The 13,944-nt window shown below is 43.0% G+C and overlaps 1 gene segment (V, D, J or C); it reads right to left on the bottom strand.

The window, feature by feature from the left end:
• Positions 1-358: 358 nt before the first annotated feature.
• On the bottom strand, positions 359-12,795 carry LOC144492291 (immunoglobulin heavy constant gamma 2-like). The segment is given in 6 exon segments: positions 359-2,417; positions 3,142-3,185; positions 4,394-4,504; positions 5,903-6,211; positions 12,095-12,412; positions 12,689-12,795. Coding segments are annotated over 6 exon segments (1,047 nt in total).
• Between the last annotated feature and the right edge of the window lie 1,149 nt (positions 12,796-13,944).

Here is a 13,944-nt window from a genome sequence, read left to right as displayed (position 1 = left end):
CTGTTCCAAAAGTTACAAGGGATTGTCGCCACTTCACCAGATGGTGACTTTCGCTGCGTCCCACAGTCCGATGTGGAGATGCCGGCGTTGGACTGGGGTAAACACAGTAAGAGTTTTAACAACACCAGGTTAAAGTCCAACAGGTTTATTTGGTAGCAAATGCCATTAGCTTTCGGAGCCCTGCTCCTTCGTCAGATGGAGTGGAAATCTGCTCCCGAACAAGGCACAGAGACACCTCTGTGTCTGAAATGAAATATTAGTTTTATGAAACATGTGAATGCAAATTGAATGCACGAGGACTTATCCAGTCTACTGTGTGACTTAAACTGAAGTGATGTTACACCCTGAGACTCCAGTTACAGAAATAGGAACCTTTATTTAGATAGAATTTACAAAGCAGAGGTATACACACCAAATTTACTCATTGAGTTCTCGAGCTACACAGGACATACTCAACAATCACTAAAACCACTGACTTTGATCTCTCGGCACTAATGTATTAACCTTCTATAATCTCAAGATAAGATCAAAATGTTGTTTTTTGTTATTTATGTGCACTGTTGTAATATCTGCCTTAACCGTGGATTGGTGTGGTATTAACTAGTTACATTCTTGTAGCATTGAAACTCTTTTACACCACTGACATGGCCACTATGCCAATCAGACTTACACAGCAGGCTGCCCATCCACCTGCAGTCATGATGTCCCCAACCATGCATGTAGATTATGATTCTACCATCAAGCCCAATTCCTATTTGCTCCTGAACACGGAGCATGTTCTACAATTGCAATACATGCAAATGGCTAATGCTCAATGTACATCAGTCGGAACACTCTAACAATTTGAGGTGTATACCAATTCATTAGCAAGTAACTTTATCCAGTTCCATTTGTGAGACATACTTCGCGGGATTCTCCGGCTGGGCTCGCCTGAAAACCTGAGATTCCCGCCCAACTTCAATGGACCTTTACATTGTCCGTCCCCCCGGCCACAAGAACTCCAGTGGCAGGCAGGATGGGAGAAGTTCTTGAAAATAATGGCAAATGTGTCGGCTGTATCAGAAAGCAGGAAACAGCAGTGAGTAGTGGGCAGAGAAAACTGTCGGGAACAGAAAGTAATTGAAAATTGCTGTGGCTCAAATATATTATTTTAGCATGGAAATAATTGATCTCTGATACGGATTCCCATCAGAAGCAATTGACACTACAATTAGCTGTTTTATTAAAAAAGATTCTGAAAGGAGTGGGAGTAATTCAATAGCACTTTCAAAGGGCTGGCCTAGGCACAATGGCCTGAATAGCCACATAAATATGTGGTTATATGTGGCCATATATTAAACATTATCTGGAAGACATTCTGAGGTCTTGAGACCAAATGGGTTTTAGTGGAATGGTGCAAATTAATGTGCTCTCTTGTATTCATGTTTTGTTGGTTTACAATCTGGTCTCAACTTAACTGCTCATTTGTACTTGGAGAGGAGTACATCACAGCCCAAACTGTATATGATCTGTGGAAGGATTGATCTGAACAACACTTATTCACCACACACTCTGTGTGTGAAGAAGTTGCTCATTAAACTTAGCTGTTGACATTATTTACTTTATAATTTTCTCTGTTGGCTCTGCACAAAACATCTCTCTACGTTCACAATCATTGCTTCGTTTTATGTCCTCACAACTTATTTTCCAAAAATATTATTTCAATCCCTCAGCAACATTTGCTATCAGTTCTGCAGGTAAACCCACTCAACCAAGAGGAACAAAATAGTCAAATAGTTCTGAGAGTGTACTGTGCAGGTTTTGATTTCTAGCATACTTTGAGCTTTTCAAGGTAAGAATGTCAGTGTTGAGGGGAGGGGAGAGGTTTGGACATTTTTCTTGCAATTTGATACCAAGCCAATTTCAGTTTCTAGTTTTAATTCACGTAAACCCCACAGTTCCTTTACAGAGTGCGACATTAAGACAATTGCTGCCTAACACTAATGAAGCTATTGTCACTAACATCAATTGTCATCATATTATTTGTTATATTTATAACTCAAAAAGCTGTTATTCAGCAACATTCATGAAGGGACAGTAAGAAAATATTTGGTTTTAATGAGCTCTATAAAAAGTGACGCAAGTATATATATTTGAACTGTTATCTCAGGACCAGCTAAGTTTGTAGAAGCAACTTCTTGCAAGTAACTGATATGTTGTGCTTGTGTTCATTGCACAGAGTGGCCCATCTTTCTGCCCTGGTGTTGTTTGAGTGCGGGTGTTGCATAAATGACCTTGTCACCTCTCTGCTGGTTTCTCGGTGGCAGATGGGGACATGCTTTTCTCTTTTCCATCTGCTGGTACTTTGTGTCTTTAGCAAGGCTGCTGAAATCCATAGCTGTATATACCATCTTGCAATTAGCTGCTTTTTGCATATGCTGCAAGACAATAGTACAAAAGAGATTGACAGGAGATTGATTTTGACAGTATCTAAATCCCTCTGTGCCCCACAAGGAAATGGATTGTGCTTGGCCCAGGCTTTTTCTGCCTTCACTATTTACCTGACTGCCAGCCACCTTTCCTGTGAGTACTTGGCTGCAACCCTGACCCTGCTGGATTGCCACTCCCATGTGCCAGCCAGATAACAAATTGGCATATTTGGGCAAGACTGATATAATTTGATGAAATGAGGTCCACACATTAAAATTGGTTGATTCTCAATGTCTCCATTGTGTTGCTCACTTCAGTACTTGTGTACATTTCCTCCAATCCCCGGTTAAAATTAGGGCCTCACTGTTGAGGTTCATACATGTAATGTCACTTCAATAAGGTACCAGACGAAACCCAGTCTATAAAGTTATACTCCAGCATGAGTTAGTACTTCCAGGAGAATGATTAAATATACATATACACATATTATATATAAATGAAAGTCACTCAATAAATAATCCTACAAGATAACAAAGGGAACATAATAATTTCTATGTATTACATTCTAACCATGCCCAGGACTCAAGGTGGAATGTCCACAGCAAGATCCAGTGAAAACCTTTGCTGCATAATCTCAATTCTCTTTTTTGTTGTTTAGGATATTTTATTTTACACAAAATTCATTAAGGGATTTCAGAAGAGCTTATTTTAAAATGCTTATTGGCAAGTTACCTGCTTTTCCTGAACGCATCTTTTCTCTTTTTTTCTCTTTTTGCCTAGAATAAATGGATAGTAAATAATATGACTTAAAACTTTAAACATCAGCAAATTGCCTTTCAATGCACTACTGCCTTTGAGCTACATCAATTAATGGAAACATCTCAATTTCACAATCTAATAGAACTCTTATTTTTCAAACCAGATGTCCACTAATTATTACCATAATCTTTCATTGATTCATTTTAATGATTCATTTCTCATCACCTCACTTGAAAACAAAATCTACAGATCAGTTCAGAACAACCTGATTAATATCAGTTGGCAATCAAATGAGTCTCAGTAATAATTATTAGAGTCAGTACCAGCTGTTGCTCAAAGCAAATGACCTGAATATGAATTAATCTAATTAAATTTAGTTAATTACTAACTTTACTTGATGGATCCAATTAGCTTCAACATCACAAGCTGGTCTCTTATTCAAGCTTATGAAGGAAGACAAGATGATCCCCAATATCTAGATTGTGAGGGTGGATGGGAATGTTCCCAATATTTGGATAGTATCCTTTATCTAGGTTATGAGTTGATATGGTCCATGGCCTTTGGATGTATTGGAACCAGTGGACCTTTAACCTGATGTAACTTATGCAACTTGGTTACTTTATGGCCTTTGCTATTGATAAAGTGCAGAATTTATTGTTTTAAAAAGCCCTTGAGAAAATCTAACATGTAAGCATTTGGGATAAAGGAGAGTTACCAAATTTTACTTGTAGATTTGCAAGGAAACAATATGACTCCAGGGCAGCATAACATACTTCGCTTGCAGTAATTATACATACCACTCTTTTCTGTCATATTTACCATGGGGCAGAACTAGGCTACAGGACTGCACTGTGAAATATGTCATGTTAGGATACTTGATGCAATACATAGTGTAAATATCTGTGGCAGTGATTCATCTGTTTGCCTCTCTTACATTTACTGAGATCCTACAAAATGTATTCAATTCACATGTGGATGGCATGCCTAGCAACTGAAGAGGTTGTCTAGTGATGCACAATAAATGCTTTAGCATTCATCACTGAAGACTTCTCCATACTTACAGACCCTCAGTGTTCACTAAACGTGTTGTTGAAATCCATGAATACAGTTACTTCAGACAAATATAATTCACTTACTTCACTTCAGTCTATTGTAACTTGTGTTAAAAATCAAATATATTGAAAATTCGAAATCAAAACCATTTAGCAAATTCCAGCATGCTTACCTCTGCACACACAGAATTTACACAGAATTGATGTAATAATCAGGAGCAGAAGGAGAGCCCCACTCCCGATACAGATATAGATCCACCAGGGTACAACATCTGATTTTCGCTCTGCAAAATGTCAAAGTGCACATATTTAACTCAATGTAATAGTTATATTACACCACAGGAAATGTGTAAACAATACAACATATGCATCTTTCAACACTTAATTCAAGCACTGATACACAGTAACAGTATGATTTAATCTGACTGTTACCACATCCTGGTAAGTAAACATAGTGGGTTCAAATAATACTGGTTAGAAATACACATGTATTGTTAAAATTGTCAGGATGACAATGGGGTATTGAGTAAAGGAGACATGTTTTAATTTACCGTCTCAATTTACCGTTTAATTTACCTCTCCCGTTCTAATTGTGCCCCCATTCACTGTAAAAGTTCAGTCTTCCCTGGGCTTTGCTCAACCCCTGCTAAAACGTGTCAATGCCATTTAAAATCGAACAGTTTCTATTTTAATTTCTCAACTACAGGGACAGAAGCTTTCCCAAAGCGTAAGGGTATTGCTATACCTTGAAGAGGTTTCAAGTTTGCGAGAAGGCATTTGGGGGAAGAGTTCTTTTCTTGAAGCAATTTAAGCAGCGACATGTATCACATGAATGCACGTGGCTTGTTCAATTCCAGATCACATTGTTGCTGCAAAAACTAGATATTGGTTTTTGGGTTCTTCACTCTCTGAATATGGGTGCGCTATTAACACTTTCTGATCAATGAAGGCCAATGCCATCCGAGTGACTTCGAATGAGGTTGCCTGTTAGGTTGGTGATCTTTTGTGTTAATATAAAATGCACGGGTTCTATTATAACACTCTGTCTGCTGGCATCAGCGCTGCGAGTGTGAGCGGCTGTGACCATCTCTTATTTCAATGCTTCCAGCCAGCTCCTGGCCCCAAAGTGGGGAATGGATGTTACTGGATCACTCTAATGCTTAAAAACACGCGCCCAGAACATTTCAACTAGCCGCTTCTACTGGGAATGGGAAATGCCGCTAATAGGGCAAACATACAGCACGAGAGGAGGCCACTCGGCCCCTCCTGCCTATGGAAGACTAATCCAGTTATTCCCATTCGGATCTCTCTTCCTTATAAATCCCTTTTTTTTCCGATTTATATCCAATAGCCTTTAGAAAATTCTTATTCCCCCCATCCACCCTTTCAGCCAGTACATTCCACATGGACGGTTCTGGCCACTTAGTAAAGTCTGCACTGAACAATAAAGTCAGTGCCGCTTTCATTGTCACTAAGGCGGGAGTCACCCAAAATATCACCTAGGATTCCAATCTAAATTATCGATTCATTTCAGTCCCCAGAACGGATGTGATCATTTCCCCTCCCGATAAAAGCAGGAGATTTTCCCACCCAGTGCGTCCCGGGAAATCTAAAATTCAATGCTGTCCATCACATCAATTAACAAGGTGTGCAAGATTCGCGACCTGTTAAAGTGGCCATACCGTCCAGACTGGAAATGTAGGTGTAATGGGTTTGCATCTGGCTATCCAGGTAGGAGACTCGGCAGGTATAAACTGTCCCATTCTGCACAGGCTGGGATTCCTCCAGAAAGCTGGAAAGCTGGAAGAGTTCACCCGGTCCTGCTGGCTGTGCCTCTGTACGGGTCCCCGTTACAACCTCGGTGCCGTTCACAAACCATCTGATGCTCAGCTCCTTGGAGTGAAGGGTGCCGGTGTTACAGGCGAGCCTGAGGAAAACTGCTGACTCTTTTCCAAAGAGAGTGGGGACAATCTGCGGAGAATCGGGGGGAACTTCGGAGCGGAGGAGAGAAAGGTCACATTATTTTGATGGAAATTCATCAGATTTCATTCAAACCCGGCTTTAATCGTTCTCTTGGCTTCATTTCACTTTGAAAACATGTATCTTTTTCGTATTCAATTATTTCTCTCACTCGTATTCACATCGCGATCCTTAATTATTTTCTCCCGATTCCAGTTACCTTTGTAATATTGGTGTTTACTTGTGAAGGAGGCCAAAGTCAGAGCCATTACTCCCGGCTTTCCGCCGAAGTTACGACGGGAGAATGGCTCTGGAATTAGAAACTGGGACAGGGGGAGGCTCCCCGCCTTGTTTCCTAATCCCGACCAGAATAAAAGCAGCTTCCATTCTCAATGCCCGAATCTTATCCAATTTCTGACATCTACTGAGCCCGCTAAACTCTTCACAAAGACACTGGAGCGCGACAGAGGTTTGAATTTGCACTGCATTTACATTCATATTCTAAATAATTGCAGAGCCATTGGAATGACTCGGGTTAATTCACTGATCGGACTCTGTGCCTAGACTTGGTTATAAATCAATAGGAAAAATACCCAGCAATATTTGCTGAAAAATCTCAGCGGGTTTGACAGCAAGAGTCATCTAGACTCGAAACGTTGGTTCTATTCTCTCTCCACAGATGCTGTCAGACCTGCTGAGATTTTCCAGCATTTTCTGTTTTTGTTTCAGATTCCAGCATCCGCAGTAATTTGCCGTTAACCCAGCAAGATTTGTTGTGTGGGAATTTCCAACTCTTGTACAGGATTAAAATCCATGGAATTGAAGGCTGATTATTGAAATCGCGCGAGGCACAGGAGACTGAGATTGGGATAATGGGCAGATACTCTGATTTGACAGGGATCTGAGTTGAGGCCTCAACTAGTCACTTATTGAATCGTTGGCGATTTCGATGGTGCGATAGAAAGCCACCTATCCACATTTGCCTAAGACACAGACATTGAGAACATAGTCGATCAATATTTCTTCATAATTCCAAGTGAGGGGGTAAAACTGTATCAAATAGATTTCAACATTGGTAAATATGAGGTCTATCCCCTGGGAGGTAAAAAAGGAGAGAAGAGTTTATTGTAAATGGTGAAAAGCTATTGTCGGGTGGGGGGGGGGGGGGGGGGGCAGGTGGGAGACGGTGTCCAGGTACATCAACGATTAAAATGTCATGAATTGTTTTGGAACACAATTTAAAAGGCCAGCAATGCAAAGACCACACCTGACGTAACTGTGAACAATTCTGAACACATTAAAGGACGGATACATTGAAGCGAGTGGAGATTTACCCGGATGATATCTGCACTTCAATCAGTCACAGAAACTGGGGTTGCATTCCCTTGAGTTTAAAAGGTTAAGGGGCGATTTCAAAATATTCAGAGGAAGAGCTAGGGGCGATAGCTGGAAACAATTTCTGCTGCTTGGGGAGTTTAGGACCCCGGGGTAAAGTCTAAAAATTCGAGCCAGACATTTCAGAAGCGAAATAAGGAAATTTCACCTCCAAAGGAATCATTACACCAGTTTTACATTTTAAATCTGTGATTGGTGAGATCTTTGTTAGCCAAAGGCGGGTGTGTGAAATGAAGTCAATGACGAACAATGATCGTATGGGCTGGCAACACAGGTTCCATGGGGCTGAATGGCCTCCTAATGTTCCCATGTCCCTATGGGAAGGTTAGGCCTCACCCGGTTCCGAAGGGAATGGAGAAAGCTCTCATTCTGTTCCCAGCTACAACACTCCCCTTTTTCTTGAATAAACTCATTCCATTGTTTTTAGATTGAGTGAACAACTCTCGATCCATCAAAACTGCTAAAAGCGAAGGGCCAAAAATGATGTTTAACTCTGAATAATACAGGAACTCATACCTGGTATATTAATGTGGCCGTTTCTAGATAAACCTCTGAGAAGAAACGGTGATGGTACGTGCGGTGATTTGGGGTAATGATAGTGTACAAGGAGAGTGCTTTTTGTGTCGAATATACTTTTTGTTTCTCTGTTTATTTCTACTGCTCTCTCAGGCTGTGTATTTCAGATAAAAGTTATTGGTTGATATTGGACATCCTCCTGTTTGTGGGTACGCATTGCACAGTTCGCGTGCCCATGCAGCGGGTCTAATGAATGACGGCCAACTCGATTGTTGTAATTAGTTTCCTGTTAGACTCGGATTGGATGGGTTGCTGAGGCGGAGAAGAATCCGGGGGGGGGGGGGGGGGGCGGTGTGGATGTAGCCCCGGCAACCCATTCTGATAGAGGGTTTAGAGCAATGAGCCAATCTCCACATCAAGCTGTTGGCACCGAGTGAATACATTCTTGGTACGGTTATCTGGAGCTGTTTCCCACAGCTTAAAGACAAGGGCAGTTTTTTGTTGCCTTTTTGACCCTATCATTCTCTCCAAATACCATTAACTTGCTCATTCTGATCTGAGGCACATGTTTAAAATCTATTCCCACTCCTTGTCTGAGTCGCTCCACTCAGGTTGCTACAATATGGACCGTACTGGTGGAAGTCATGAATAAAGTTGCTTGGAACAGATTACTGCTGCCTCTGCAGCAACTTCCCCATTGCCTCCAACACTGTTAACCTCATCAGCCCCAGCCAGCTGTGTCCCAACTTTGAGATCCTCACAGTATGTCAAAGTTAGCTGAGATTATATTGTCACCAGCCGCTTCTAGTGACTGGCCATCACTCTGAGTACCGTGTTCAATGATTGAGATCTCTTTCTTCATTTATATCCAAATCTTCTGGAATATCAACTGGAGGTGTGGGCAAGGCTCAGTATAGAAGCTGAGGATGCTCCCTCTTCTAACTCTCCAGCTTTTCGCTGGATCCCAAAGCTGTCTCCACCTTTCCCGCTGATATTTCTGATCTTCAGATATGGAATCTGCCAAAAGTGCCTCCGGGCTAAATATCGGTAACGCTGTAAAAGACATCTTCATTTTTCATCTCTACACAGAACCAAGCAGCCTGGAAATGTAAAGCTAGCTTTACTGATCAATTGCAAGCCCAGTCTTTTACCCAACATCCCCTGAGGACAAAAACAGATCAAACTCTGCACCTTCCAGTCCTCCCTCCTTCTCTCCCTCTTCTGCTAAAGCCTGGTTAACAGTGACCACCTTGAGGAATAAAGTTCCCCAATGAACTATTTCAGAGTAAGGAACCCGCCCTCCTCCCCCTACCCAGCGCGTGTCGAGTTCCCCTGATTCCTCCTCCCCCCCCCTTCCCCACTCCTAACAATCGAATTCAAAATCCTCGTCCTTATATTCAAATCTGTCCGTTGACTGCCCCCATCCCATGTTGGTAATGCCCAGCCGGACATGCTCAGTTGGTTCAATTTTGGCCCGTTCACTGTTGTTTGATCCCGTCAGCAGCGGCCCATTCAACTCCACGGGAACTCCAACTCTCTCTCCAACACCTATAATCCGGCAGCAACTCATTCTAGCCTTCAAAAAACCTCCTCTCTCTCTTTCGCTCTGGTTTTCTCCCTCCTGCTCCTGAGCACAACTGAACTGTGCTCTGTGAGGACATGGAGACACCTCTTTGTGCAGGTGGAAAGCGCGACAGAAATTACTAAAATATCAGAAGGAATTTGAGTCATTCTGAGTACACTCCTGATGATTTCAAAGCCCTGAATGGTCTAATGTGTCACACGGAATAAAATGAATAAACTGAATACATTTTGCAAATAGGTTCGTATCAGTCATTCAACAGTTGAAATCGTCACCAATCTCTTCCCTATTTTAATAATAAACACCTTTTACTATTAATGCTCTGCTGGTGCGTTCGAAATGCAAACTGACTTCTTTATAAGGCGCTGAACACTCAGTTCACCCCCTCTGCTTGCTACTCTGACTGTTTGGCCATGGTGTGAGACTTAACACACGAGTCACCCTTTAATATCCAGATAGTGTCATAGAATCATAGAATCCCTACAGTGCAGAAGGAGGCTATTTGGCCCATCGAGTCTGCACCGACCACAATCCCACCCAGGCCCTATCCCTGAAATCCCACATATTTACCCTGCTAATCCCTCTAACATACACAGCCCGGGACACTAAGGGGCAATAAAGGGCAATTTAGCAAGGCCAATGCACCTAACCCGCACATCTTTGGACTGTGGGAGGAAACCGGAGCACCCGCAGGAAATCCACGCAGACACGGGGAGAACATGCAAACTCCAGACACACAGTGACCCAAGCTGGGAATTGAACCTAGGTCCCTGGAGCTATGAGGCAGCAGTGCTAACCACTGTGCCACCATGCTGCCCTCTAATGTGTCGGTCACATGGCCGTGCCCTGGACCCTTTATATTTCCACTGAGGTGACAGCTCTGCAGAGAGGGTTGGATTTACAGAATGAGGCGAGAGATCCCGGGAGAAACGGGAAAGAGTCTCTCGGTGTGAGGCTGGTGCAGGGACAGCGATGAAGAAAGCAGCTTCAAATGTCCAAGTAAAACAGACACACAGCGGGAAGATGGATCCAGTCTCACTCCTGAACGTATCTGAAGATGAACTACCTTCTCTCCGAGAGATTTCCAAACCATCCTAAACTCATTCTGAGCATCAGCAGCTGGATCTCGGGATGAGACTAATTCCTGGAACTCCTTTTCGGAAAAAGAACGGGATCTTTCTCTTCCGTGAAACTGAATGACTTTCCTTCTCTACTTGTTGTGATACAACTTCATTTCCAGATGAATTTATTTAACATTCTGTCAATGGTTCCGATTTTAATGTTATTTAATCCAGGTCAGAAATGAAGTTTTTGACAAATGCAACAACAACCAAAAGGAAAATGACCGAGGGAGAAATTTGATAAACAAGTGTCTGTGAAATCTTACAAATGAGTTAACTTGTTCAAACCTTGAATCATTGCAAATTTATGACGTGAAATAAACGAGTTAATACCTCTGCTAATGAGTGGGAGGAATTTTATTCCAGGTCCCCCTCAGTCATTTTCAGGCGAAAGATTTTAAAAATACTGAAAAGCTCACAGTTTTATTTACTCTCGTATCATTTGCTGGATTCTCATTCTGTGTTTGAATATATTTTGTCCAGTTTAGATTTTTGGTGGTGAGATGGACAGGCGAAGACTGGTCTTATCAGACACATTGCCCGTCCAATATCCAGTAGGGATCCAGGAGCCGTTATTACTCAGGGAAAAGTCATGAATATTTCACAAGATTTGAACCTGGGTGACTTTCTGAGCAACAGGTGGGAAGAATTGAAGGGAGGGGGACTGAAGATTGAAGCCATTAGATTGGACCAATTACCTGGGTTCATGGATTTCACCCTCAGACGAACAGAAAGTCCAGTCCCCGCTCGGGTTAAAGTCTCTTCTTAAATTGAAAGTTGCAGCTTAGGGGCTGAGACAGCGACCCTCCATCGGCAGGATTCCCAGAGGAAAGCAAACCCTTTAGCTCCGGGGTACTCAGTCCCCAAACAAATATTCCAATAAAATCCAGGATTATTGCAGATAGTCCCCGTATCCCTGCACATTGTTTCTATTCAAATAAACATCCAACACCCTCTTTAATGCCTTGATTGAAGCTGCCTCCAGCTCACTACCAGGGAGAGCACTCCTGACCCCGGTCAATGATTTCAGTGTTAATGTTTAGAATCGCTGAGCTGACCCTAATCTATCTCTCTGACTAATCTGTAACCTCACTAAGGACTGAGACTGGGCTTGCAGTGGCGGGATGAGCTCCAGTTACATTTCCCAGGGTTGCCCACTCACCTGACGAAGGAGCAGCAAGCGCTCCGAAAGCTAGTGGATTTTACTACCAAATAAACCTGTTGGACTTTAACCTGCTTTTGTGAGACTTCTTACTGTGTTGTCACTTTGCAGGGGATATTTTCAGCTGTCAGTCACTCACCGCTAACCAGCAGCCTTGTGCCGGTTCCATTGTCCGCTTTGCCCGCGTTGCTAACTCTACAGTAATACCGGCCGGAGTCCGGGACATCCGCATCCAGGAGCACAAAGACTGCGCTGGCTTTATTCCGTATTTCAAACCGATATCTTCTGTCACTTTTTGCCTGGAGGAAGCTCCGCTCGCCCTCTCTCCACCAGTTCACCCGGACAGTGGAGATGTCCCGGGCAAATGAGAAGCTGCAGTAGAAAGTCACATTGGAGCCTCTGCTCTTGTTCAGCGTGTCCGGGTGTTGACCCACACGGAAAGTGGGATTCCCAGCAACTGTGGAGAGAGAAAGAGTATCAGAAATGGAAGAAGATACACACTGCAAACACTCAGCAGGGTGGGCAGAACCTATCGAGTGAGGGTGACAGAGTTAACATTTCACACTATAGGCCTTTCCCTAGGTTTGAGATTTATACAGCATCTTGCACAAGCTCAGGACTCACTGAAACCTTTTACGTCCCCAAATGATCGGAGGGAACGCCGTTGAAAGAGAATTAAACTGTCAAACATTCTTGAATGGGAAGATATTGCGCTTTAGTTTCTGGGACACACCTGCAGAGAGGATTGAGGCGGTGAGCACAGAGCGCAGGGAAATCCACTTTCCCATGTTGAGAGCTGGCAGTTAAACGGTACAGCTGCTGCTGTTACTGAGGAAAGAGGCCCCTGCCCCCCCGCCCCCCCCCCCCCCCAGAGCTCCCCCCTCACCGGCAGTCCGCTTCAAATTGCGGTTTGTACCCAGAGCCTGACTGTGCTTATTGGCTGCTCTGCAGATGAAGCATCGCGCCCACACATACAGAAACTGCGAGATCTGCCCGAAAGATAAATGCCGTTAAACAGAGGTTCAATCACTTCTCCCATCCCAAACTCGCCCCAACCCCTCTGCCTTGTCCACAGAGGCGGCTTGTTCATAAATATTAAGATAAAAGCAAAATACTGCAGATGCTGGAATCTGCAACAAAAACAGAAAATGCTGGAAAAGCTCAGCAGGTCTGACAGCATCTGTGGGGAGAGAATTGAGCCAATGTTTCGAGCCTAGATGACCCTTCGTCAGAGCTAAGAGCAAAGAGAATCAGCGGAGATTTATATTATGAGGGTGGGAGGAGGTGGAATGGGACAAAGGGATACAGAAGGCTGAGAAGGTGCTAAAAAGTGTCCATTAAGTGATCAACTTTTCAGAAATTTTACGAATAAAGCATATTTTTGTGGAAAAGTTGAAATACCTGTGATTTATGCAGAAAACTTGAATATCATTATACTTTCTGTGATGGTCATTTTGAAATGTTTGAAATGGTCTTTCAGATTTTTTTGCATAAAGTGTATTTTGGCAACAAAAGCAAATTCACCAATTTATCTGACAGAATCTATTTCCCATAAGTTCATTGAATTGAATAAAGCCACAGATTGTGTATCCCAAAACAGGTTTAGCATCATTATAGTGTTCAAGGACGGTGTTGGAAGGGTGACTTGGACCTGCCCATCGCAGGTACCGAGAGGCAGGTGCTCCCATCAAGCTTCCAGTCTGAACTGCTGGCTGGCTCTCAATCCCCCATCATTCACTGACTTGCTGTAACCTCCAGGCGTAACTGCTGCCAAGGGACTGATAATCACATTCCGAGCTGCCGATGCGGTAACTTTGAGGGTCCCCAGTTCTTTTCCAGGATTCTGGAACAACTACAGTGGGTGGGCTTTATGACGGCCCACTTCAGTCTATTTCAGCTTCATTATTTAAAGGGGCCCTTGTAAGGATGAGAATGGAAACAATCTAGAAGTGTCAGAACAGAGTTAAGAGCTTCACAGATGTGGGAAGA

The sequence above is a fragment of the Mustelus asterias genome, chromosome 4 (genome assembly GCF_964213995.1).
Source record: "Mustelus asterias chromosome 4, sMusAst1.hap1.1, whole genome shotgun sequence".
In the NCBI taxonomy this organism is placed as follows: domain Eukaryota; kingdom Metazoa; phylum Chordata; class Chondrichthyes; order Carcharhiniformes; family Triakidae; genus Mustelus; species Mustelus asterias.
The sequence above is the reverse complement of the archived record's forward strand: the minus strand, read 5'-3'. Positions and strand labels throughout refer to the sequence as shown.